This window comes from Littorina saxatilis, linkage group LG17, assembly GCF_037325665.1.
Source record: "Littorina saxatilis isolate snail1 linkage group LG17, US_GU_Lsax_2.0, whole genome shotgun sequence".
NCBI lineage: Eukaryota > Metazoa > Mollusca > Gastropoda > Littorinimorpha > Littorinidae > Littorina > Littorina saxatilis.
The window spans coordinates 10,933,199-10,961,112 of record NC_090261.1 but is presented as its reverse complement, the minus strand read 5'-3'; the positions used below and the strand labels follow the sequence as shown (position 1 = coordinate 10,961,112).

Sequence of the window (27,914 nt, the reverse complement as noted above, 5' to 3'; positions counted from 1 at the left end):
ACAAACATGCCACTAACACTAATTGCCCAAACTAATCTATAAAATAATAGCTACATTTCAAAAAGTACCGTTATTCGCTCACATTAACCAGGACAACGCTGCCTAATTCAACAATGATACATCAGTCGCAACGGTTACCAAATGATTGACATTTCGAGTCAAGCGTGCATTATAAGTGACCGAAAGTGGATCTTACTTACACCACATGAATGTCTGCATTTAGTAGTATTGATTTTCCTGTCTGCCCGTTTAGAAAAAGGTCGAGTTCTTCTACTTTCTCTTTTACTTTTGGTTTCCGAGAAAATGGGTTATTTTCCCCTCGTGGCCAGACGCAGCCAATAAGTGTCCTTGTCTCTGCTGCAGCAAGGTGGCAAAGCAAAATGGCGACAGGAGGCTACGACAGTGTTGTTGACAGTCGTGTGACGTGCAGTGTCTGTTTGGAACCGTTCAAAGGAAGACATCCCAAACTGCTGTCATGCTTTCATACGTTTTGCTCGCCCTGTCTCACCCAGCTGACCGAGAGACAGGTGTCACGGACACTCAAGGTAGGTCAAGGGAGCAAACCAATAGCGAGCCACAGCACAGGCATCTTAGGCCTAAAAAAAAAAAAGGTGTGGTTACGGTAACCCGACCTACCCTATTTTTAGGGGCCGATCCTATAACTTTTTACTACATTTGTCAAAAAAAAAAAAAAACGAGTGCAAAAAACGCAATGAAAGCGAAAGCGCCCGTGTCGCACACTTATTTCCCTGTCAAGTAGGTTTAATTTGTACACATTAGAAAAAAAAGTTTAAAAAAAAAAGTGATTGCCTACCTACCTACCCTATTTTTTTTGGCTATGTTACCGTAACCACACCTTTTTTTTTTTTGGCCTTAGTTTTAGTGTCCCCTGTTCACGCTGCGTCTATCGGTCTTTCCTTTGTTGCATGATGTGGCGTGTTTCGAGATTGGTTAAGGAGAAGAACATTGGGTAATGTTGGAATTACTACAAGTTAAAAGCAGTGCCTCGTCAGACAGCATTACCGTCGGCACTAAGAAAAATGGCGGCTCATTTCAGTCGGAGCGCGCAATCCATTCACGTCGTACTATCAGCTTGCATCGATCGAATTACTCGTCATAGCTTGTCTGCCAACTCCGTGCACCATGGGACTTCTTTTTGCACAACAGCTTGGCGTGAACGTGCAATCTTTGCACAGTGTAAAATGTGTGTTGATTGTGTTCACTTTTCGTTTACTTTTTGAAACAGAGCGTTTAAACGTGCAGCAATAGGGTTTCCTTGTTTTGTCTTGCCTGCAAACAGGCAAATCAGAAGAAAAAAATGACATGAGAGGTAGGGAGGAAGTGGTCATATTCTACTCATCGAAAAACTGCTGTGTAACATAAATCATGTGGTAGGCCCTATTACACTTTTATTGCAATTATCAGATTCGCTTTGTTGTCTTAGTATCCTGCTTAGTTGAATGCACATATTGAACTCCACCACTTAAAACGTCAACTCTGATCGTACCACCCCTCTATGGATAGTAAACTCATGACTGACTTATCATAACATCATAACATGTCTGTTAATAGGACATGCTAGGAATGACTTAAAGAAACATGCACCACGTATAAACACTTTCAGACACATAATAGTTACAGAAGAAAAACAAGTGAGAGGCAACTTTAACAAGGACAATAATACATGCACTATTTTGCAAGAAGTGCAATAAGATTCACATCGGTAAAGCAACAACAGTCACAACAGCGTAAATCTCTTAAGAATTGTTTTAACTAAGGCAAAAAAAAACATAGGTGTGGTTAAGGTAACATAGTCAAATAGGGTAAGAAGGTAGGCAATCACTTTTTTTTTATTTTTACTTTTTTTTCTTAATAGCAGAGCAACCAAGCGTGTAGCATTCGCAACCGAAGAAGATGCCGCCATTTCTGTCATGGCAAGCGTCTGTTGGGCTTTTTTAGTAGAAGGAGTTATTTCCCTTGCATCTGCATGACGACTCGAGCGCTTTCGCTTTCATTGCGTTTTCTGCACTCGTTTTCTTGGTTTTTTTTTTTTTTTTTTTTTTTGACAAATGTAATAAAAAGTTATAAGGTCGGCCCCTAAAATTAGGGTAGGTCGGGTTACCGTAACCACACCTATTTTTTTTTTTAGGCCTAATCGGTCTAAACACCTCTCATCTTTGGGTAGTGGAAAAAGGTTACCTCACTTGGTTTTTGTTTTGCTTCGGTTTGAATGGAATGCTTCTGCTGATTATGTATTTAAATGTTCAACGGCTAATTAGTTAAAACCGTGCTGAAGTAAGAGTGAATGTTGTTTGCTTTGTTCAGTATATTGTTGTTTTCTTTGTTCAGTCTCCCAAACTCAGCGAGGACGATGGAAACAAGAGTCACAAAGCTACACCTGTCAGTATCATCTGTCCCACCTGTCGTACCCCCACCCCTCTCCCTCCTGGTGGTGTGTCCCGTTTACAGGTAAATCAACTTCTCTCGCTCTCTCTCTCTCTCTCTCTCTCTCTCTCTCTCTCTCTCTCTCTCTCTCTCTCTCTCTCTCTCTCTCACTGTCTCTGCTTCTCTCTTTCTCTGCCTGTCTGTCTCTCTGTCTCTCGTCCGTCTGTCCGTCTGTCTATCTCCTTCTTTGTTTGACGGGCTGGAGTCACATTAATTTTAGAATGATTTTAAAATCAATTCATTGAATTCCGAGAGTGCGTTCACTTGTGAGTAGACCAGATGCAAGTTGCAGGTGCTGTTAGCTGCAAAAAATATAAGTGCAGAACTGAATTCAAGTAATGTATTCGCTACAATAACAAATAAAGGGGGAAAACTCAATCATATAGCTTTACCTTCTTTTTTTCAGGGCAACTTTTATCTAGATCACGATGAAAAGCAGGCCATCAAACCTCAGCGCTATATGTGTGACCTTTGTGAGGAAGGTCATGAAGCCAAACACACGTGCGCCGAGTGTTTGACCTACTTCTGTTCTCGCTGTCAAAGAACGCACGACAAGATTTGCAAGAAAGCCCGAGTGTCTGGGGTGAACACCAAGCCTGCTGCTGACGGCAAGGAACAACCAGCCACAAACACCGACGTCGACCAAGTGGAGATGGTGGAGAAGGTGCTGAAGAAACTGTCGGAACAGGAGAACAAGCTGGGACAGGAGCGGAGAGCCAGAGAACACGACATCCACGTCCGATACGCCAGTGTGATATGTCACGCCGGGGAAGCCCGTGACGAAAGCCTGGCAAGCCTCCGTGACGTCACACAGACCACGAATGACGTCATACAGACTGACGTGGCAATGGCCCGCGATGCGCTGAGCAGGCTGAAACAGCGACGCTCTGACAGCGATACAGGTCAGCAGTCGTCAGGGTGTCCGGAGGGCGTCATCAGTGAGACAAACCGACGTCGTCTGGAAGAACTACTGCAGAAGACGGAGGACGGGGGGTTGCTGAATTACCAGCCTGACGACAGCTTCACAGAACCCTTGGTTCGGTCTTTACGTCACTTTATGGGCAGCGTGTTGGCTTCCGGACAAGAGGAGTCGGATGAGAGCTCCGGCCTGCCCGATACTGACGCTAGCAGTGGTCCCAGGCATTCTTCCCCCAGTGACGGCAGAGGTGACGAGCTAGTGTCCACAGTGCAGCAGCTACAAGCAAGGCACACACACAGCGACACGATGATAACAACTCTGCAAAACCCAAACGCGCTGCTGTGTCGAGACCTGGCTTCTTTCCACGACGAAGTCTCTGCTCTGAAGAAAGAAGTTGCCTCCCTGAGAGAAGCGGACAAGAAACTTGAGGATGACACAACTTCACTGAGAGGCGACCAGGCCAGGATGCTGGACAAAACCTCACTGTTGTGTCAGGAGAACCAGCAGCTCCGTACCGACTTGAACAGTCTTCAGGCTGACACTTACAAACTGAGGAATGAACAGGACAAACTTCAGACTGACCAGAACACACTGAAAGCTGGCCAGGACAAACTTCAGACTGACCAGAACACACTGAAAGCTGGCCAGGACAAACTTCATACGGAACAGAACACACTGAAAGCTGGCCAGGACAAATTTCACACAGAACAGAACACATTGAAAGCTGGCCAGGACAAACTTCAGACACAACAGAACAAACTGAAAGCTGGCCAGGACAAATTTCAGACACAACAGAGCACACTGAAAGCTGGCCAGGACAAACTTCAGACAGAACAGAACACACTGAAAGCTGGCCAGGACAAACTTCAGACACAACAGAACACGCTGAGAGCTGGCCAGGACAAACTTCAGACGGAACAGATCATGCTGAGAGCTGGCCAGAACAAACTTCAGACAGAACAGAACACACTGAAAGCTGACCAGGGCAAACTTCAGACAGAACAGAACACACTGAAAACTGAACAGGACAACCTTAAAAGCAGGGTGCAGTCCGATGTTGGAGCCATTACCAGTGACGTAGGAAACCTGAAACAGCACACAGCGAGACTGGGCACGGACACCACGTCTCTACAAGACACACTGAACAAAGCAAGCTTCGCGCTGACCATTCTGGAGAAGCAAATGAGTGAGTTTGTTTTCCTGTGTGCGTGTGTGTGTGTGTGTGTGTGTGTGTGTGTGTGTGTTAGTGTGTATGAGAGTGTGTGTGTGTGTATATGTGTGTATATGTGTGTGTGTGTGTGTGTGTGTGTGTGTGTGTGTGTGTGTGTGTGTGTAATAGAGATAGTTGCTCAAAGGCAAGTGAAATATGTGTGTGTGGTGGGAGTGTGTGTGTGTGTGTGTGTATACGGGTATGTGGGGGTGTGTGTGCGTGTGTGTGTGTGTGTGTGTGTGTGTGTGTGTGTGTGTGTGTGAGAGAGAGAGAGAGAGAGAGAGAGAGAGAGAGAGAGAGAGAGAGAGAGAGAGAGTTGCTCAAAGGGAAGAGAACAATCCAGTAAACAGATACAACTAAAAAATAAAATGTGCACAATATGGTGTGCGTAATGAGATACTCATAATTTGTCTTAATATTCCCGGTCTATTACAGACAAAGCCAGTGCACAAGTGGCCTTCCATGCTGGACTGATCGACAACAAAACAACTAAACGGCCAGAGACACTGATGTGTGATGACATCATTACCAATGTGGGTGGAGGGTACAACGACCAGACTGGCGTCTTCACAGCTCCTGTGTCAGGCTGTTACTGCTTCATGGTCACTTCCTGCCCCAATAACACAGACCTTAGTGTACAGGGCTGTCTTGATATCAAGCTGGACGACAAGGATGTTGGCTACCTGCTGACTTCTGGTACAGGTATGTGTGCATCACACGCTGCAGTCCATGTCCACGCTGGACAGAAAGTAAGGCTGGAATCGTATGGTGGAAGCACTTTTTGTGGTGGCTCGTGTACTACATTCACCGGGGTGCTCCTTCAGCCTGACCTGTGAACAGTTCTACAGACTGAAAACGTGTCCTGGGCGATGGCATCATAAAAATCATGCCGGGGGTCTACAGCTGTGTATGGTTCTTGAACCAGAGGTGATCCACTGTTGCTGAATTTCTATTATTTTGTCTTGTAATGGCTCCCATGGGGTCGCCTTCACGCGGCGGGAGTGTTTCCCCAGAGCTACCCCACCCCTTTACTTCTCTTCTTTTGTCTTATTTCTGCCTTACCAGTCCTTTCACCTATATTTCCTTCCAAGAAAACTCTCCCTACTATCCCCTGCAGATTTCCAATTCTTTTCTTGTTGTCTTATTTCTATCTGACTGGATCCATCACCTTTATTTCACTTACCAAAAGTCTTCTTTTCCACATCCTTATTTCTCTGCACCCCGCATGTCGTAAGAGGCGACTAACGGATTATGTTTCTCCTTTTACCCTTGTTTAGTGTTTTAGTCAATGTTTGTAAAGATTTTAGTCAAGCAGTATGTAAGAAATGTTAGTCCTTTGTACTGGAAACTTGCATTCTCCCAGTAAGGTCATATATTGTACTACGTTGCAAGCCCCTGGAGCAATTTTTTGATTAGTGCTTTTGTGCTATCCTATCTCCCCCCTTTCCCTCGTCGCGATATAACCTTCGTGGTTGAAAACGACGTTAAACACCAAAGAAAGAAAGAAAGAAAGAAAGTCTTGTAATGCCAGCAGAAAGCAGAGATCGATCGAGATATCTGTGTGCTTTGAGGACGTTCGAATTGCATATCAAGACCCGGTTTATAAACTTATTGTTTACCCAGTCGTATCGTCTTGCATATTAAAAGAAGAATATGTGCTGAAGTGTGTGCCCTTCAAGGGTGATTTTGGAGTCGGGATTGTTAGCTGCGCGTACGGAAGTCTAAAAGTTTGGAAGACAAAGAACAACAACCAGGCATGGTAATTGTCCGTCGAAAGGCAAATTTCCGCCGAAATATTTTTTTTGTTCTGTTGAAAAAGCATACGTGTCCGCCGAAAAATTACTGGGGGAGGCAAAAATGGTTCTAAAAACTGAATTTAATGGCAAACTTGGAGCTCAGATGACACCAAATTGCACCATTAGGGTTCTTTGGAGAGAGAAAAATTACGGGGGGGGGGGGGGGGGGCATGCCCCCGGACCCCCCAAGTAAGGCTAGGCGCTTCGCGTCGTCGACTAACATATTTTTAGCCTTTTTTAAGTTTTTCAATTCCCATGCCTGAACAACTACAACCCACAGGAAAACCAAATCAACAAACTGGACAGAAGAAGTCAGACCACCATTCTTGGTCTGCGCACTGGTCAATATGGGCTGAAAAAACACCTGAAGAAACTTGGACTCAGCGACACAGCCCAGTGTGAGTGCGGCTCAGAGGAGCGGACCCATGAGCACGTTCACGTTCTACAAACATGCCCACACCTAGAGACAGCACGCCAGCACTACTGGCCAGAAGACACCAGCCAGCTGGGCACCAAGCTCTACAGACATGCCCACACCTGGAGACAGCACGCCAGCACTACTGGTCGGAAGATCCCAGCGTGGGCACCAAGCTCTACAGACATGCCCACACCTGGAGACAGCACGCCAGCACTACTGGCCGGAAGACCCCAGCCTGGGCACCAAGCTCTACAGACATGCCCACACTTGGAGACAGCACGCCAGCACTACTGGCCGGAAGACCCCAGCCTGGGCACCAAGCTCTACAGACATGCCCACACCTGGAGACAGCACGCCAGCACTACTGGCCAGAAGACCCCAGCCTGGGCACCAAGCTCTACAGACATGCCCACACCTGGAGACAGCACGCCAGCACTACTGGCCAGAAGACACCAGCCTGGGCACCAAGCTCTAGGGACCCGCTGCCGATCTACAGAAGACTGCGGACTTCATGGCAGCCACCGACCTGAAGATATATATAACGACCATGAAATCAAACGCAGAAGAAGAAGAAGAACATACGTATAACTTACGCCAGTTCTCTAAGTGTGTACTGCAGCTTACATCGTCTGCATGTTGAACTCTCATATTACAAAATATGTTTGTTATGACTTTTGTATCATGTATACTATCATACTACCAGAAGCATAGTGTACATACTCGTAATACTTTTGGATTAACATTGTCTGCTGTGCAAAGAAAAAGACATGATATTGTTTGTTTCATTTCAATTTCATTTGAAATCCCCCTTGTTCAAAATGGAATGTATTCTTTCAGTACGGAGAAAGATAGGTTTAAATCTGACAAAATCAAATAGCCATCACCCCCCGCGGGTTAGGGGGAGTCCCATATTGGTTGGGACGAGAAAGAATTTACCCGATGCTCCCCAGCATGTCGTAAGAGGCGACTGACGGATTGTTTCTCCTTTTACCCTTGTTAAGTGTTTCTTGTATAGAATATAGTCAATTTTTGTAAAGATTTTAGACAAGCAGTAGGTAAGAAATGTTAAGTCCTTTGTACTGGAAACTTGCATTCTCCCAGTAAGGTAATATATTGTACTACGTTGCAAGCCCCTGGAGCAAATTTTTTATTAGTGCTTTTGTGAACAAGAAACAATTGACAAGTGGCTCTATTCCATCTCCCCCCTTCCCTCCGTCGCGATATAACCTTGAACGGTTGAAAACGACGTAAAACACCAAATAAAGAAAGAAAGAAAGAAATAGCCATCACACAAGACCTGAAATATAACATACTTTGACACATGGCATACTTTGAGACACATGACATACTTTGACTCATGGCATAATTTTGATCGTGTAATGAGCTGTGTACAATGTTTCGGTGCACCGCTAGTTCTGTTGTGCTTCGAGTCTTCAAACATTATCAGTGAACATGTATAAGATTTTCTTAGTGTGATAGTGTTATATGATACAGTTGTAACTGTCTTACAGTAAGGTTTTCAGTAAATACGAAACGATTAGGTCTTTTGACATGTAGTTTATGACTGTTCATCAGCTTGTTTGCACTGCGTTCTTGCTGTCTGTGGTTGTGTTGCAGGTCTTCCTTTGGATGGAGGCATTCTCTTTGCTCCCGCAGTGGGGCACTGCGGTTATGAAATTAAAGGCCCCTCCTGTTTTTGGAACCGCAGGAGCTTTCTAGTTTGCTGTTAGATAGATTTTTGGTTCCTCTTTCCTGTCATGCTCTCTTTTTCTTCATGAATTCTTTTCTTTTTTCTGCCTTCTTGCTCATTCACCTGTATTTTTTTTCCAAAAATCTCTTCTCTTGCCGCTTGTCTCGCGATTCATGTATAGTTTAATCTGTTAGTGTTCTGATGTAAGTCCAGCAGTAGATAGGTTAAGCCTATTTTAACATACTGGAAACTGGTAATCTTCCAGTAGGTATTAATTTAGTTTTACTAAAGCCTGCTGGGACACAAGTAATGGGTTAGTGCATTTGTAAACAGGAATCGCTTGACAAGTGGCCCCCTTCATCCCCCCCTTCCTCGTCCTGATATGGCTCTGCGTAGTCAGCTGGACGTTAAGCAACAAATAAACAAACAAACAAATTCTCTTTGCCTGCGACATTCGCTCCACTGACGGGGACAGCGATCTCTTTTGTCTTTGTTCTTCGTCCATGTTTTAGTGGGAGATGTTCGTGTGTAGTCTTTCTTTCTTTATTTGGTGTTTAACGTCGTTTTCAACCACGAAGGTTATATCGCGACGGGTTCGTGTGTAGTGTACCAGTTGATAAACACTTGGATAAAGAAATGACTATAGATCGTCGGATTATGATTACGGTATCTTTCCTTCCTGAGTGCAATTGTGAGTATTGTTCACAACGGGAACATGGTTTTTTTCAGTTTTTATATTTAGTCAAGTTTTGACTAAATATTTTAACATCGAGGGGGAATCGAAACGAGGGTCGTGGTGTATGTGCGTGTGTGCGTGTGTGCGTGTGTGTGTGTAGAGCGATTCAGACTAAACTACTGGACCGATCTTTATGAAATTTGACATGAGAGTTCCTGGGTATGAAATCCCCGAACGTTTTTTTCATTTTTTTGATAAATGTCTTTGATGACGTCATATCTGGCTTTTCGTGAAAGTTGAGGCGGCACTGTCACGCCCTCATTTTTCAACCAAATTGGTTGAAATTTTGGTCAAGTAATCTTCGACGAAGCCCGGACTTCGGTATTGCATTTCAGCTTGGTGGCTTAAAAATTAATTAATGACTTTGGTCATTAAACATCTGAAAATTGTAAAAAAAAATAAAAATGTATAAAACGATCCAAATTTACGTTTATCTTATTCTCCATCATTTGCTGATTCCAAAAACATATAAATATGTTATATTTGGATTAAAAACAAGCTCTGAAAATTATTATCAAAATTAAATTGTCCAAATCAATTTAAAAACACTTTCATCTTATTTCTTGTCGGTTCCTGATTCCAAAAACATATAGATATGATATGTTTGGATTAAAAACACGCTCAGAAAGTTAAAACAAAGAGAGGTACAGAGAAGCGTGCTATCCTTCTTAGCGCAACTACTACCCCGCTCTTCTTGTCAATTTCACTGCCTTTGCCATGAGCGGTGGACTGACGATGCTACGAGTATACGGTCTTGCTGAAAAATGGCATTGCGTTCAGTTTCATTCTGTGAGTTCGACAGCTACTTGACTAAATATTGTATTTTCGCCTTACGCGACTTTTTTTTTATTTTTAGGTTGCGTGTGATTTTTGTGTTGTTTTGCGTGTTGTGCCCTGCATGTACTTTTTTTCTGTGAATAAAGTTTCAACAATCGTGAGATGGTGTTGTCGTGTGCACAATTAGAATCCCTCAAGCATATACATGCTATTATCCTGATGACCGTGAAGAGTATGCGGTTAACACCAGCACTGTCTGTGTAACCTTAATAGCCAGGTCATGAAGCCAAGCATTCGCCAGAGAGAGAGAAAAAAAAAAGAGAGAGATGTGTGTGTGTGTGTGTGTGTGTGTATGTGTGTGTGTGTGTGTGTGTGTGTATGTGTCTGTCTGTGTGTGTGTGTAGAGCGATTCAGACTAAACTACTGGACCGATCTTTATGAAATTTGACATGAGAGTTCCTGGGTATGAAATCCCCATACGTTTTTTTCATGTTTTTGATAAATGTCTTTGATGACGTCATATCCGGCTTTTCGTGAAAGTTGAGGCGGCACTGTCACGCCCTCATTTTTCCACCAAATTGGTTGAAATTTTGGTCAAGTAGTCTTCGACGAAGCCCGGACTTCGGTATTGCATTTCAGCGTGGTGGCGTAAAAATTAATTAATGACTTTAGTCATTAAAAAACTGAAAATTGTAAAAAAAATATTTGTTTTTATAAAACGATCCAAATTTACATTCACCTTATGCTCCATCATTTGCTGATTCCAAAAACATATAAATATGTTATATTTGGATTCTTCTTCTTCTTCTTCGTCGTTCGCTCAGACAGCAACTCCGGAGGCCCTGATGAAGGCTGCTGTACGCCGGAGGCTCTCCATGGGTCCATAGAGTTTGTCCCTCATCGGTGTGTCAGCAGGCCAGGTCTCTGCTCGCAAGTTTTGGTGTGTTGGACAGTCCTGCAGGAAGTGTTGCACTGTCATTGGAGATGTGCCACAGGGGCACGATGCAGAATCACCAATGTGGAATTTGGTATACAGGTGATGTTTGAGTCTGCAATGGCCTGTTCTCAGTCTCACAATGACCACTTGGTCATCTCTGGGTAGGAGGTAGTAGGCATCCTTTTTGTTGTAGTCTGGGTGTTGGTGGAGCCATCTTCTCTTCTGCTTCTCTTTGACTATAGTCTTGGCCTCTTCATAGGTGACTTCTTGTTCATCCTGTGAGAGCTGTCCACCTTCTTTTGCCAGTCGGTCAGCTTCCTCATTGCCCTGTATGTTGCAGTGTGATGGAATCCACTGGATGACTGTTTGCTCAGTGGATTGCTGTAAGTTGGTCAGTGCAGAGGCAAGGGTGTTCAGTTCCTTGTTCCGTGGGTTCTGGACTGCTTGCAGGACTGATTATATTTGGATTAAAAACAAGCTCTGAAAATTAAATATATAAAAATTAATATGAAAATTAAATTTTCGAAATGAATTTAAAAACACTTTCATCTTATTCCTTGTCGGTTCCTGATTCCAAAAACATATAGATATGATATGTTTGGATTAAAAACACGCTCAGAAAGTTAAAACGAAGAGAGGTACAGAAAAGCGTGCTATCCTTCTCAGCGCAAGTACTACCCCGCTCTTCTTGTCAATTTCACTGCCTTTGCCGTGAGCGGTGGACTGACGATGCTTCGAGTATACGGTCTTGCTGCGTTGCATTGCGTTCAGTTTCATTCTGTGAGTTCGACAGCTACTTGACTAAATGTTGTATTTTCGCCTTACGCGACTTGTTTCTTCTTCTTATTCTGACTTTTTGAATACTGAAAAGTAAAAGAAAAGAGTGAACAAAAAGAAATAATAATCAGAGGGAGGGATATAGAACAGCCAAAACTGAGACAAATACTTTTGTAATTTCTTTACAGTAAATACAAAATGTCCAGAGAATTAGCAATATATCTAACATTGACTGACTGTGTGATGATATCTTCTGCTATTGGTCTGTTTCGACAGTGATATCAAAATCTCGACCTCCTGTCTCGATTTTGATATCACTGTCTCAACAGACCAATAGCAGAAGATATCATCACACAGTCCGTCAATATTGGGTAGCATTGCAACTGTCTCTAAAACGAAATTGCTTTCGAGCGGTCTCGAATAGCACTTACTTTTCTTTCTTTATTTGGTGTTTTAACGTCGTTTTCAACCACGAAGGTTATATCGCGACGGGGAAAGGGGGGAGATGGGATAGAGCCACTTGTCAATTGTTTCTTGTTCACAAAAGCACTAATCAAAAAATTGCTCCAGGGGCTTGCAACGTAGTACAATATATGACCTTACTGGGAGAATGCAAGTTTTCAGTACAAAGGACTTAACATTTCTTACATACTGCGTGACTAAAATCTTTACAAACATTGACTATATTCTATACAAGAAACACTTAACAAGGGTAAAAGGAGAAACAGAATCCGTTTGTCGCCTCTTACGACATGCTGGGGAGCATCGGGTAAATTCTTCCCCCTAACCCGCGGGGGGTATAGCATTAACTGCTGAAGATACGATAAACAATAATAACCAACCAACTTGCTTTCCACAACACTGTATTATCAGTACTTGCAATTGAATGCAGAGTAGATCGATCTTTTTATTTCTGTGTTGTCCACTTCCACACTGTTCAGAAAGCAAGAAAGGAATGTTTGAAGACGGACAAAAAGAGGAAAAACACCCCCCTTTATCTTTTTTCTTTTTGTCAAATAGTAGAATGGAGAACTCTAAACATCATGATATAACGCGCAAGTATCCTTTTACACGGTTGTAAAAACAGAAAGAAACTACTTGGTGTTGTAAGCGTGTATAAGCTCAGTTAGTTTTCTGATAATGTACTTTGAAAACATTCAACACCAAGGTCGAACAGGAAATAACTACATCTTGCACCGATAAAACAAGTCGCGTAAGGCGAAAATACAATATTTAGTCAAGTAGCTGTCGAACTCACAGAATGAAACTGAACGCAATGCCATTTTTCAGCAAGACCGTATACTCGTAGCATCGTCAGTCCACCGCTCATGGCAAAGGCAGTGAAATTGACAAGAAGAGCGGGGTAGTAGTTGCGCTAAGAAGGATAGCACGCTTTTCTGTACCTCTCTTTGTTTTAACTTTCTGAGCGTGTTTTTAATCCAAACATATCATATCTATATGTTTTTGGAATCAGGAACCGACAAGGAATAAGATGAAAGTGTTTTTAAATTGATTTGGACAATTTAATTTTGATAATAATTTTTATATATTTAATTTTCAGAGCTTGTTTTTAATCCGAATATAACATATTTATATGTTTTTGGAATCAGCAAATGATGGAGAATAAGATAAACGTAAATTTGGATCGTTTTATAATTTTTATTTTTTTTTTACAATTTTCAGATTTTTAATGACCAAAGTCATTAATTAATTTTTAAGCCACCAAGCTGAAATGCAATACCGAAGTCCGGGCTTCGTCGAAGATTACTTGACCAAAATTTCAACCAATTTGGTTGAAAAATGAGGGCGTGACAGTGCCGCCTCAACTTTCACGAAAAGCCAGATATGACGTCATCAAAGACATTTATCAAAAAAATGAAAAAAACGTTCGGGGATTTCATACCCAGGAACTCTCATGTCAAATTTCATAAAGATCGGTCCAGTAGTTTAGTCTGAATCGCTCTACACACACACACACACACACGCACATACACCACGACCCTCGTTTCGATTCCCCCTCGATGTTAAAATATTTAGTCAAAACTTGACTAAATATAAAAAGGTGGCAAGAGATCTGAAACTTAAAACACACACACACACACACACACCCTCACACCCACCTCTTCTCTCTCTCTCTCTCTCTCTCTCTCTCTCTCTCTCCACCCTCTCTCCGTTTATTTTCATATTGTTTCTCATCCTCTAACACTCATTCATTACGAAAAAGTCAAAGCCCAACATGCAAATGCAACGTAAAACAATATATTTTAGCCGGTTTCTGTTTAGAATTAAACTTGGCCAAAGCAAACTCGTATTTTGACAAATCTAAATATATGAATAACACGGAGATGGTACAAACGGTTGACGGCGAAAATCTTCTGCTTTTTGGTCGCAAGGTCAAAGTTGTTGAAATTTAAGAGCATGCAGGTCGTAGAAGAGACTCCGCCCGACCCATCATCTGTGTCTCAGGTCCGCAAAGTTGTGACATCTGTTAGGTTAGCGTTTGGGCAATTCTCTGTGTTCAGGAGATTTCAGCCTGTAGAAACGAGATAAGAACCCAACACAAACCAGTCGGCAGCCTGAAGATAACAACCTGTCCGTGTTCTTGTGAGACGCTCATCTGTGTGGGTATCTAGACGGTGTTCTTCCACGGGCTGTGAAAGCAACTCTTGAGGATGGACTTCACTTCAGAGAAGGAGAATAATTTAAAAAAAAATTGGACTGTGTGGGTGCTCTGCTCTCGCCCAATCTCCTGCATTGTTTGGAGAGTCTGTCTGCGTCTTCATTGACATACAGAGGGCTAAACAATAATAATAATAATAATAATAATAATAATGGACATTTATATAGCACTTCTCCACAGCTCGAAGCGCTTTACAAGTTCAATTTACAAGTTCAATCAAAAACACAACACGATATATACAACTAATACAATTTGTCTCCGATGAAAAAGAAAAAAATACTCATCAAAGAGCACATATACATGCTTGCATAAAATACAAAAATACCAGCTTCACTCTCGACCATAATAATAATAATAATAATAATTGTCAGTAAGTACTGGTGTCACATGACTGATGTGAACCAGTTGATTGGCTAATGGCGATGCGCTAAAACTGTTAGCGCACTCTTGGAGTGCGCTAACTTTTCCACAGAGCGTATTCTTACGCCCTTTACCTAAGCAAGACTGTGCTCTCATCCTCAGAATTAATTACTGACATGTAGCTTATATTCTCCACAATACCAAATGACCATAAATTCCCTGCTTCTCAATTAAAGCAGAAGTGGGTTTTTTCTGACAGATTGCATGTGCCTGTGCCACAGTGCGGCTGCCACTGATCTAAAAATAGAAGCCGCTGTGTTTCATCTAATTCTCGCCGACTTGCATAGATTCTTCTCATCGTGTTAGTGGCATGTAGCTTATCATCCACATTACCAAATGATGAGTTAATATAAAATTCCCACCCGCTAGCAGAAAACACAAGTGTTATTCCGATAACGTACCAGCTAGACCAGTTTGGAAGACTGACTCGATCGACTCTGTCATACCTAGCCGCACTGACTACACTGAAATACGACTGCATCAGTTCAGTAAATGAATGGTTTCCGAATTATTATTTCAAGGCAAGAATAATCGTAATCGAAAACGTGTAGGGTTCAGAACGTTCTTACCATTATAAGACTTATTACCAGCGTGCCTTGCGTGCAGACTCAGTCAGTGCAGACTGCATGCAGTGGTTTGATTGCCCTAGCAGACGACATAAACCCCGCTCAGCAAATTAACATGTTGGGCAAATGTGAACGAAAAAACGATGGGGATATAATACGTGTAGGGTTCAGAGCATTCTTACCGTTCATATTTAATATCAGACTCCCCGATGAGTGAAGATACAACACGAGAAATATGCCACATTTGTTTTGAAAATGTGCGAACCGTCGAGTCCCGCGGCTTCGAGTCAATTCAAGGGGAGTCACTCCGCACAGTCAATCCGTCGAAGCTCGACTGGAGGTTTCGAATCGCAAATAATGAAGAGCACAGCCCTTTCTCCGAGTTCAAATGAGGTCTCTCTGAAAGATCATCACTGTTCAGATTAACGCTACACTGGAATTTACCAACAGAAATTAAAATGCGTGTGACGAAAGCACGACACACTTGAGACACCCCACACAAAAGTAGATATTTACTGTACACGACCTGACCACACAGTGATGCCTATTCAAATGTGCGTTGCAAAATGTGCGTTTGGAATCTTCTTTTTTCTATGGCGGTACTGACAATAGCGTTATTGAAACAATCCCAGTGCACTAAGGGATTTATAGAGCAAATCTCGAAAATAATTATTGAACTCAGCGCTATGCGCTTCGTTCAATAATGAATTTTCTCGATTTGCTCTATAAATCCCTTAGTGCACTGGGATGTCTCAATAACTTAAATAATAATGAGAGCTTTTATAGTGCGAACCACAGTAAACTATGCTCTCCGCGCTTTACATATTAACTATGAATAAAACCATACTATTTAAACATGAAATACATATACATTCTAACAAAACACATAACAATAAACGTACAGCAACACTAGGAATTCAAACGGGGTTTTGCCAATGAAGAACCAAGACATCAGGTAACACTTTGAGCTTCGCCACCGGAGACCGAAGAACCGTACTGATCTACAGGTTACACATTCAAAAAGTGTTTATACACAAATAAATGGCTTTAAACTATGCCAATATGCAGCGGGCAGTGGAAAATGCCACCAACAAAATACTTTAAGATAAGCTTCATCATCATCAACAACAACAACAACAACAATATTCTGAAGATTCTGTCTGTCTGAATTGAAATCCAGCTACCAGTGTGCATAAAACCTGCGGGAAAAGGTATTTGCCGTCTTTCCATAGCATTGTTTCGCATCATACATTTTCAACGTGTATTTCAAAACATTACCCCAAAAACAGACACATTTGTAATGGAATTCGAAAATGGTCAACTTGAATATATATAGAAACTGCTTTTTCGGAGACGTCTAACATGAATCACACACCCTGAACAGATTCGTTTCATTTGAGAACGCGAATACATTGTTTCTCTTTCCATGCGAACGAGCAGAAGATTATCACGGTAGAAGTTATTACTAAGAACTAGAAATAGGCAAAGAAAAAAATGAAACAATTGAGGTTATGGCAAGACAAGACAAGACAAGACAAGACAAGACAAGACAAGACAAGATCCTGAAAACGAGAGAAGACGAAGCAAGTCAAAACAAGACCAGAAAAGGGAGACCATTGCACTCCCTTTTAAAGGACAAACAAAATTTGTGATCGCTTCATGCGTTCTAACGACAGAGAAAGTGCACACGAATTCACAATTATACTGGCTAAAACATATCCAGACAATGAAAATGTTCGGGATAGTGTTGCCCCTTTGGAGTAAATTATATGGTATATTGTTGTGTTGTGTTGCAGTGTATTGTATATTTAAGACAGGAACAGAATTTTTACACCCCCGGTATAGGGGTGTGTATAGGATTCACTCGATGTGTTTGTTTGTGTGTTTGTGTTCGCATATAGATCTCAAGAATGAACGGACCGATCGTCACCAAACTTGGTGAACAGGTTCTATACATTCCTGAGACGGTCCTTACAAAAATTGGGACCAGTCAAACACACGGTCAGGGAGTTATTGGTGGATTAAGATTCTACAAGGACTTATAGAGGCACATATTAATGGCCAAAGGGAAATAACCTTCTCAGTTGGTGGCAGTGAGAATGGTTATTTCCCTTTGACCAACGGGGGTGTTTTTCCTACCTCGGAGGAATTTCTTGTTTCATTCATTTTTGTGTGCCATGCAATATCATTAATAATGAAGTACAGCTTAGGCTACTACTAGAAATATATTTAAATGTGCTTAAACAACTACAATGTTTGTTTTCACGATTTTAGTGAACTGTTGCCATTATTCAGTGCTTTAGTTTCACAAATAGCCGAGTAATGGTTACTACATGGAATTGCAAAATGCAATACAACATTTTGATAAAAGCTAAATATGATTATAAAATGCGTTACATAATAAACATTATATGGCTATCACACAATGCAATACATCACTTTGATAAAAACAAATTATGATTATAAAATGCATAATAAACTTTCTAAAACTATCACCTTTGGAGGTTATGCATTTCATAAAACAAATTTACGAACTGCGATGAAAATGTGAACAATTACAAAATGATTAAAACCTTGACCTGTCAATGCAAGATGATGTTTTAGATAGATTATTAACTTCTTAAAACTATTCTGATCTGCTCTAAATAATGAACACACGCCTAAAGAAATGACCAGTTGGATCAGTGTGGGCTAATACAGCCGGTGTTCCCCACAACACGGTGACGGTTGAACATGAACAAAAGGTGCGCCGCTGTCTGTTGCATTCACCAATTGACATGTATGCGGCAATCTCCGCAGGACCGCCTGTCATATTACAAGTCCACGAACCAGTGAGTCTTGCCGCTCTTCTTCTCTGCGCCTTCATACTGAAAATACATCAGAACAAAATCAGGATCGAAGCTGATCATAGACACATAAACAGACAGTCAACGGTCAGACTGATAGACCGACGGACAGACAGACAGACAGATAAACAGACAGACAGAAAGACGACGGGCGCAATGGCGTGGTGGTAAGACGTCGGCCTCCTAATCGGGAGGTCGTGAGTTCGAATCCCGGTCGCTGCCGCCTGGTGGGTTAAGAGTGGAGATTTTTCCGATCTCACAGGTCAACTTATGTGCAGACCTGCTAGTGACTTAACCCCCTTCGTGTGTACACGCAAGCACAAGACCAAGTGCGCACGGAAAAGATCATGTAATCCATGTCAGAGTTCGGTGGGTTATAGAAACACGAAAATACCCAGTATGCCTCCCCCGAAATCGGCGTATGCTGCCTGAATGGCGGGGTAAAAACGGTCATACACGTAACAATCCAATCGTGCAAAAAAAACAACCACCATGAGTGAACGTGGGAATCTAAGCCCATGAACGAAGAAGAAGAAGACAGAAAGACAGACAGTCAAAGGTCAGACAGACAAACAGACAGAAAAAGGTCAGACAGACAAACAGACAGAAAAAGTTAAGACAGACAGTCAAAGGTCAGACAGACAAACAGACAGACAAAATTCAGACAGACAAAATTCAGACAGACAAACAGACAAAGTTCAGACAGACAAACAGACAGACAAAGGTCAGACAGACAAAGGTCAAACAGACAAAGGTCAAACAGACAAAGGTCAGACAGACAAATTTCAGACAAACAGCCAAAGGTCAGACAGCCAAAAGTCAGACAGTCAAAGGTCAGACAGCCAAAGGTCAGACAGACAAACAGACAAAGTTCAGACAGACAAAGGTCAGACAGACAATCAGACAGACAAAGTTCAGACAGTCAAAGGTCAGACAGACAATCAGACAGCCAAAGGTCAGACAGCCAAATGTCAGACAGCCAAAGGTCAGACAGCCAAAGGTCATACAGACAAAGGTCAGACAGACAAACAGACAGACAAAGTTCAGACAGCCAGCCAAAGGTCAGACAGACAAAGGTCAGACAGACAAACAAACAGACAAAGGTCAAACAAACAAAAAGCCAAAGGGCAGACGGACAAAGAGACAAACAGACAGACAGAAGGACAAACCGACAGATGATCAAAGGTCAGACAGACAAACAGACAGCCAAGGGACAAACAGACACAGAGGGATATGTACAATTCCACCTCACTCTGAGACTGAAAAGCAAAGAGATATAGGTTACACACTCCGAGTTCTAAATATCGTGCATATTTTCCCTAGGGTCGATTTTCAGGTATTACCGAGCCTCTGGCGAGGTAATACCTGAAAATCTACCCGAGGGAAAATATGCACGATATTTAGGACGAGGTGTGTAAGCTTTTTATCCCATTACTCCGACGTTTTCATTAAAAAACACCACTTTTTGACACAAACTCTGCGAGTGCCTGTTTTCTGCTGGCCAAACCTTCAGCGACCGCAAGTCGTGTCATCAAATTCATGTGCGAAACGAGTCCCCTTTTGTCTTTTTGGTAAACGCGCCATAAAACGTCTGCTTTTGTATTTAGTCATCAATACTGCTTTAGAAAACGAATTACCGTAAAATCCCTAGCATAAGCCCACCATTTAGCAAACGCCCACCCCCCACTTTGGGCCAAAAGTTGTGCACAGGGGTAACTACCTAGCAAACGCCCACCCTGGTTTTTTCAAAGAGAATATAGGCTCACTTTCACAAGGATTTGTGCAGACTGTTCTAAAAGTCATCTTTTCCCCCTTCTTTACCTTTTCGTGTTTCTTTCCTTTTTATATTTAGTCAAGTTTTGACTAAATATTTTAACATCGAGGGGGAATCGAAACGAGGGTCGTGGTGTATGTGTGTGCGTGTGTGTGTGCGTGTGTGCGTGCGTGTGTGCGTGCGTGCGTGTAGAGCGATTCAGACCAAACTACTGGACCGATCTTTATGAAATTTGACATGAGAGTTTCTGGGTATGATATCCCCGAACGTTTTTTTCATTTTTTTGATAAATGTCTTTGATGACGTCATATCCGGCTTTTCGTGAAAGTTGAGGCGGCACTGTCACGCCCTCATTTTTCAACCAAATTGGTTGAAATTTTGGTCAAGTAATCTTCGACGAAGCCCGGACTTCGGTATTGCATTTCAGCTTGGTGGCTTAAAAATTAATTAATGACTTTGGTCATTAAAAATCTGAAAATTGTAAAAAAAAAAAAATTATAAAACGATCCAAATTTACGTTTATCTTATTCTCCATCATTTGCTGATTCCAAAAACATATAAATATGTTATATTCGGATTAAAAACAAGCTCTGAAAATTAAATATATAAAAATTATTATCAAAATTAAATTGTCCAAATCAATTTAAAAACACTTTCATTTTATTCCTTGTCGGTTCCTGATTCCAAAAACATATAGATATGATATGTTTGGATTAAAAACACGCTCAGAAAGTTAAAACATAGAGAGGTACAGAAAAGCGTGCTATCCTTCTTAGCGCAACTACTACCCCGCTCTTCTTGTCAATTTCACTGCCTTTGCCATGAGCGGTGGACTGACGATGCTACGAGTATACGGTCTTGCTGAAAAATGGCATTGCGTTCAGTTTCATTCTGTGAGTTCGACAGCTACTTGACTAAATATTGTATTTTCGCCTTACGCGACTTGTTTCTTATTCTTTGTCCCCTCTCCTCACTCCCAGTCCCACCCATCCCCGACAAAGTGAATTAAAATTACGTCATGCTTTTCCACTGACGTCTTTTGTCTGTCAGTTACGTACCGGTACTTTGACGAGCTTCCTGGTGGCCTGAAGTTTGTTCTTGAATCTCTCTGTGCCATTTTTGCAAAATGCCGAAGCGACAGTCTTACACTGTGTCTTTCTCTGTCTGTCTGTCTGTCTGTCTGTCTGTCGGTCTCTCTCTCCTCTATCTCCCCTCTCACTGTCTGTCTGTCTGTCTGTCTGTCTGTCTGTCACTCTCTCTCTCTCTCTCTCTCTCTCTCTCTCTCTCTCTCTCTCTCTCTCTCTCTCTCTCTCTCATGATTGTCCTCGTTGGCCTTCTTTGCCTCAAAGTCCCTTTTTTTCTCCTTTTTCCTCCACTTCTACTCACACGACCTAACTTACATGCTTTCGGGGTTTGTATTCACTCAATTACACGGTTGAGCACAAAACTTACTTTGCGCAAAGGGGTCTATCCCTAGCAAACGCCCACCCCCCAATTTTGCCCTAAATCTGTGCACAGGGGGGGGGGGGGGGGGGGGGTGGGCTTATGCTAGGGATTTTACGGTACAGAGATTGCGCAGTTCAAATAAATCAATGCATTTGAAACTGTGCAGTTACCGGCCGGTTTTAGTCCAGGGCCGGACTAGGCGAAGAGGAGGGGGGGGGGTTGCCAGTGGTGGCCCAGGGGGATGTCCCCCGTGGCGGCAGGGGCGGATCAGTTCATTTTATGGGTGGTTTTTTTTCAAAAGTATATTGTGAAGATATGGGTGTGAAGGCGCGAAGCGCCGAGCCGACGGCGCGAAGCGCCTAGCTTGCTAGGGGGGTCCGGGGGCATGCCCCCCCGGAAAATTTTGAAAAAAAGGATGCAAAATGGTGCAATCTGGTGCATTCTGAGGATGATCATTACCAGTTTCAGGCAGCAGATTTGGTCACTGATTAATACCCCAAAAATTGAAACTCGATGTAAAATAAAGAAATGCATACCTCATTCAATATTTTTATTTTTTGGCTGGGGGGGGGGTCCGGAAACCCTAGAACCCCCCCCCCCACCCCCTCGTTGTGGGGGTCAGGGGGCGAAGCCCCCTGAAGCTGATGGGTAGGTCATATTCTGAGATAGGAAAATGGTCGCTCCTTGCATGAAACGGCATAAAATAAGCAATAATAAAAAAATAAAAAAATAAGTAAGGTACATGTTTAGGCTAGGGGGGGGGGGGGGGGGGTTGCGCAACCCCCATAACCCCCCCGGTAGTCCGGCCCTGTAGTCGGTGACCCAAGTCGGTTGTCAGAGGCATTCGCCAAAAAGACTGCGTGTGTGATTTTACAAGCGATGAGGATGATTGCTGAATTTGTGCTTTATATTCGAGCTGTTGTGCTTCAGTGTTCAAATTTGGATTACTTACTTCTTCAATCGTCATTTTGGTGAGCCTTACTTTGATGTCTGTCGTTCAGTCTTAGGCCAGTAAGTTATTTGTACTGTACTGCGGTAGTTTTGTTCTGCTGGTCTATTCAATGTAGGTCAAAACTTGTAAATCTATCTGCCTGCATGACCTGAACCTAGACACCGTTGTTTACTTTAAAATTGAAAAATAACACACGCAAGATCCGACCTTCTTCGCCACCTTTAATTTTAACCGTATCTCCAACTTTGTAAGTGGCAATTTCCATGTTGCTGGCCAACTTGATTAGTAAGCTTAGCCGATGATTCTGTCGGCAAACGACAGATCTGCAGCAGACGACAGATGGGACAGCCTTGTTCTGTTGAACCAGATTTAGCAATCAATGCTCTAAAAGCGATAGCAAATGAACAAAACTGTAAGCATACTGTTTTAGTTTAATTCTTATTTCGTCGCTCAGGATTTTGAATCAGGATTTTGTTGTCGGGATTGATCTAAGCGGTTGCCTATGAAGAGTAGGGGAAAGGCTCCTAATATTGCGGTGTGCACGTTAAAGATCCCACGATTGACAAAAGGGTCTTTCCTGGCAAAATTGTATAGACATATATAAAAATGTCCACCAAATACCCGTGTGACTTGGAATAATAGGCCGTGAAAAGTATATACTCGCCTAACACGCTTGAGATTTACTGGCCGATGTGAATGCGTGATATATTGTGTAAAAAATTCCATCTCACACGGCATATTGTAAACGCCATGAGCCTCCCCTCTGGGAGGGTATGTGCGTAGAAATACTCACTAATAAATAAATAAAAAATATGGACCGGCTCCTAATATGGACCACCTCCTGTTCTGACAAAAGAGCGCTCAAAACAATTTTATTCGCTTTATTCACCCTCTCTGGATAAGTTGCACATGTCAAAACTGTTGCAGAAACACAAACCTCAAAACCGTTAGGCTTTTTTTCACTTTTGGCAGGGTTCTCTCTAAATTTGCCGCCTAAAACGGACTCGTTTTTGTCCACAGCCAAAGCGTTTATCACACAAAAATGGCTATATATGACAGCTAAGACCGTATTTGTTACATTTTGGCAGTGTTTACCCCGAGTTTCTACTGCAAACAAAAAATAATAGCAAAACCTCAAAGTATGTGTGAGTCCCCTAATATGGACCACCTTCAACAAATCGAAGAAAATAAAAGCTAAAGGCAATTTTAATTAATTCATTAAGAAGCTTGCTGAAAATAACCTATAACTAGCCTTCGAGATTTAAAAAAAATATAACAAATAGTCTTTTTTTTGTGGAAGTTGATAATTTCACTTATTTTCACTCTGTTTTTGATAAGCTTCTTCAGTTTCCTGGTGTGCTTCAAATAATGCTCAATAAAATAATGATGACAACCCAAAACATGTCACGTTTCAATATATCACTTAAGGTGATTATGAACCGGTTAATTACTACTAATTAACTAACCACACCACGATCCACTCTCGCAGTCATACAATTAAATAGAGTCAACAAAAGTATAAGTTTCAGACGCCTGTTTATGTATAAACTCGCCACCTCCCTCGAGCCTTCACTCAAAATATGTTCCTTTTACGTTCTCAACACGTAAAAAACCCGTGATCACTGACAAAATGCCAGTAGTATAAAGAAAATTATAGTAACACGCTGATCCCGTGTAAATACAGTCAAATGAGAATGTTCTGTTCAAAAGCTCTAGTTCATGCAGGGGTCACACACCCCACGTTGTCACTACTCCAATGAAATCACAGATAAGAAAAGACAACGGTGGTCAACGGGGTGCGTAAGACACGGTGCACTTAGCTTTCTTTCTGTATGCTGGTTAGCCGGTATGCTGGTTAGCCGGTATGCTGGTTAGCCGGGTTGCTGGTTAGCCGGTTCGCTGGTTAGCCGGTCCGCTGGTTAGCCGGTTTGCTGGTTAGCCGGTTAGCGTAGCTTCCTCAGGTCCCAGCTCCAACGTCTGCAGCTAGCAGTGTCCCGCCAAAGGCAGCCGTGCAGCAGGTACAGGAACACGAAACGAAGGCTGCAAACAGAAAGCATCGGTGCACTAAACATGTCTGCTACCCCTCACCCACCACCTTAAAACGTGTCATCTTTAAATACCTCATCGAGCACGTGGGCCTGCACAAAACGGACTTTTTACAACAACAAAACAGTCATTTTCCGTCCTTCTCTCCCTATCTGCAAAAACCATATACAGATTAGTATTTTAGCGTCACAGAGAGTAAATTATGCGCTAACCTGGAAAGAACAACAGAGAGTATTTCATTCCACAACACAGACTCATCAACAGCGTTAAATAATGATTTATTACCTCAAAAGCCTATGATTGTACTCTCAATGGAAGCAAAGTCCGCCTCCTCCCTGGAACAGCCTCTGTTCGTCAACAGTGACCAAAAACCTCCAGAACCCCTTGTCGAATCCTTATGCGAAAGCCATCGCCGACGAAGGAATATTGACGACTTGTCCTCAGCAAAATATGTGGCAGTGAGAAGAAAATAACCGGTGGAAGCTCCCCTAGAGTGCCGAATACAATATTCGGTGAAAAACCATCATACTCTAGAAACTGTGTATTAGATCCTTCCCCTTCTGCCGCTGGGTGTCAAGTGTGCCGTCCCTGTGTCTCTCTCAGACAACCTAGCCAATAACACGTGACTGACCTTGTCACAAAACCAGTCCAGCTATACACAATTCTGCCTCCCAAGCAGAAAAAAGACACGAGAAACTCAATCCCTGAAAATCCCGTGCGCGCTGTCAGCGAAAAACCGTCAGCCCTATGACAGCAAAAAAAAACCCACTGTGAAACTCGTGCGCTACAAAACATCCGTGCTCATTGAGCACTGTCAGCAAACTCTGCTGTAGCCCAATATCACGTACAGGCGCTTTCTATCATAATCGACCAAGAACAGGCACTCCACCGAGTGACACTTTCCTGGTCTCTGTCACCCGATCGTGACACACCTCCCCTCTTCAAGACGAAACCTCGGTTTCGCTCACAGTCATGTTCTCCTCTACAGCCCGAGAGAGAAAGTCAGCTCCAACATTGTTGGCGCCCGGAATGACGCGTACCGTGAATTGGTACGGTTGGAGAATCAACGCCCAGCGCATAAGTCTGGCGTTTGCCAACCTTGCAACCTGAAGATATTGCAGAGGTTGATGGTCCGTCTCCAGACAGAAAGGTCGTCCGTACAGGTACGCTTCGAACTTCTGGATGCCCCAGACAATGGCGAGACACTCGCGTTCAACCGTTGCATACGCTGCCTCGGCCGAGGTCAGCTTACGGCTGGCGAAGCAAACAGGGTGCAAAAACCCCTCTGTCTCCTGAAGCAACACTGCCCCAAGTCCCTTCCCTGAAGCGTCTGTCCTCAGCACGAAGTCCTTGTTCAGGTCTGGTAGTCGGAGAATAGGCTGACTGGTGAGTCGCCTCTTCAGGGTGTTGAATGCGGAGCTGCATTCCTCAGTCCACACTACAACGGTCGGTTGTAGTTTCTTGGTAAGGTTGGTCAGTGGTAGAGCGATTTCGGCAAAGTGCGGGATGAAGCGTCTGTAGAAGCTGGCTAGGCCCAGGAAAGACCTCACTTCTTTCTTCGTGCGCGGTGGCTCCGCCTCCCGAATCTTCTGGATCTTGTCGTCCTCTGGAACGAGCAATCCCTCGCCGACAACATGACCCAGGAAAGACAATTCCCGAAATCCCAAGTAGCACTTGGACGGTTTAGCTCCCAGATTTCCGTCCTTCAACCTTCCGAACACGTCGCGCAGGGCGTCGAGATGTTCAGTCCATGTCTCTGTCGCGATCAGCACATCGTCGATGAAACTGCTGATGTCCTCGCGCTTCAATGGTTCCAAAAGTTTCCTCATCATGCGAGTGAAGACGGCACCTGCATTCTGTAGACCAAAAGGCATGACTGTCCACTGGAACTGGCCGAATGGAGTGGTAAATGCAGTCTTTGGGCGATCTTCCTCGGCAACTGGAATTTGCCAGTATCCCTTGGTGAGGTCTAATTTTGAAAAATACTTGGCCTTGGCCAAGTGACTGAAGAGGTAGTCCACATCAGGCATGGGTTCCGCGTCAAACGCCGTAATCTTGTTCAGCTTCCGGTAGTCGACACAGAACCTGACGCGTCCATCCTTCTTCTTCACAAGCACAATTGGAGAACTGTAGGGAGAGTTCGCTGGCTCGATGACGCCCAACTTTGTCATGTCGGCGATTTCCTTCCTGACCACCTCCTTCTGGGCATGAGGCATGGGATACTGCTTCGTCCTCACTGGCTGCTTCTCCAGCAAGTCGAAGGTAAACTCCTCTAGATGCGTCTGAAGTGGTATGTCTGTAAGGACCCGTGCTGCATCCTTCAGGATCTCTTGCAGGTCCGCCTGCTGGTCGTCCCCAAGATCAGGTGAGATGTGCACGTCCGTGTGATCCTCACTAGCCTCCAACGGACAAACTGGTACACGTCCTCCTCCCTGTTCTTCCGTTGTCTCGTCCATCACGACAGCAACTGCTTCTGTCACTTTGTCCTTTTCCCCGTAGGCAGTCCTCTCTATGTAGGCGCGCAGCAGGTTGGCGTGGTACAGGCGTGCTTTCCCGTTCATGACGATCCTGTAGTCGTTCTGGCCCACCCTCGCTGTCACCTCAAAAGGTCCTTGCCACTGCAGTTGTAGCTTGTTGTGTTTGACAGGTAGAAGTAGCAACACCCGTTCTCCAATCTTGAAGCTGCGCGGCCGTGCCTTGCGGTCGAATCCTCGCGCGTAACGCTGTGCTGCTCTTCCCAGGTTCTCTTGAGCCAGTTTGCAGGTCTCTTCAATCCTGTTCCTGAGTTCTACAATGTAGGTCGCTGTCGTCTGCACCTCCTCGTCAGCTTCTTCGTCCGTCCAAGCCTGACGCAGGATAGCCATGGGACCGCGTACCTGTCTGCCGTACAACAACTCAAATGGGGAAAAGCCCAAGCTCTCCTGAGGAACCTCGCGGTATGCAAAAAGCAATGCTGGGATGTACCTGTCCCACGTGCGTGGTTTCTCCTGAGCTAGTTTCCTCAGCATGGTCTTCAAGGTGCCATTGAACCTTTCCACCAGTCCGTTGCACTGAGCATGGTAAGGAGTGGTGAAGTGCTGCTCCAGTGATAGCAGTCGTGCTGCCTCCGCCATCACTCCTCCCGTGAACTGCGTGCCTCTGTCGGTGAGTACCTCTGATGGAATTCCCAGCCGGGACCACATAGTAACCAGAGCCTCAGCTACTCGCGTGGCTTCAATCGATTTCAGAGGGATCGCCTCTGGGTATCGAGTAGCGTAGTCCACCATGGTCAAAATGTATCTGTTTCCGTCCTCAGACGCAGGCAAGATGGGCCCGATGATGTCCACTGCCACCCGACGAAAGGGTTCGTCGATGAGCGGCATCTTCTCCAAGGGGACCTTCCTCACCCTTCCTTTGGCAACCACCTTCTGGCACTTATCGCAGGACGCACAGAAACGTCGGACATCCGTGCAGATGCCTGGCCAGTAAAAGTGGCGCCA

General features: G+C 43.5%; 3 protein-coding genes across 3 annotated transcripts in view; 1 reads left to right on the top strand and 2 right to left on the bottom strand.

Annotated features, from left to right (window-relative positions):
* Positions 1-14: 14 nt before the first annotated feature.
* LOC138953741 (flagellar attachment zone protein 1-like) lies at positions 15-10,152 on the top strand. Its single transcript, XM_070325629.1, has 4 exons — positions 15-545; positions 2,350-2,469; positions 2,852-4,550; positions 5,010-10,152. Exons 1-4 carry the CDS (start codon positions 210-212, stop codon positions 5,408-5,410), a joined length of 2,556 nt encoding a protein of 851 aa, XP_070181730.1. The 5' UTR covers positions 15-209; the 3' UTR covers positions 5,411-10,152.
* A 659-nt stretch (positions 10,153-10,811) lies between these two features.
* Positions 10,812-13,919, bottom strand: LOC138952664 (uncharacterized). The gene is made up of 2 exons (XM_070324363.1): positions 13,910-13,919; positions 10,812-11,380 (listed from the first exon to the last, which is right to left on the bottom strand). Exons 1-2 carry the CDS (start codon positions 13,917-13,919, stop codon positions 10,812-10,814), a joined length of 579 nt encoding a protein of 192 aa, XP_070180464.1.
* A 274-nt stretch (positions 13,920-14,193) lies between these two features.
* Positions 14,194-27,914, bottom strand: part of LOC138952520 (xanthine dehydrogenase/oxidase-like) — a 91,506-nt gene continuing 77,785 nt past the window's right edge. The window contains exon 34 of the mRNA XM_070324207.1: positions 14,194-18,238. Coding sequence (XP_070180308.1) covers positions 18,185-18,238 — 54 coding nt within the window. The 3' untranslated portion in view covers positions 14,194-18,184. The remainder of the gene's footprint in view (positions 18,239-27,914) is intronic.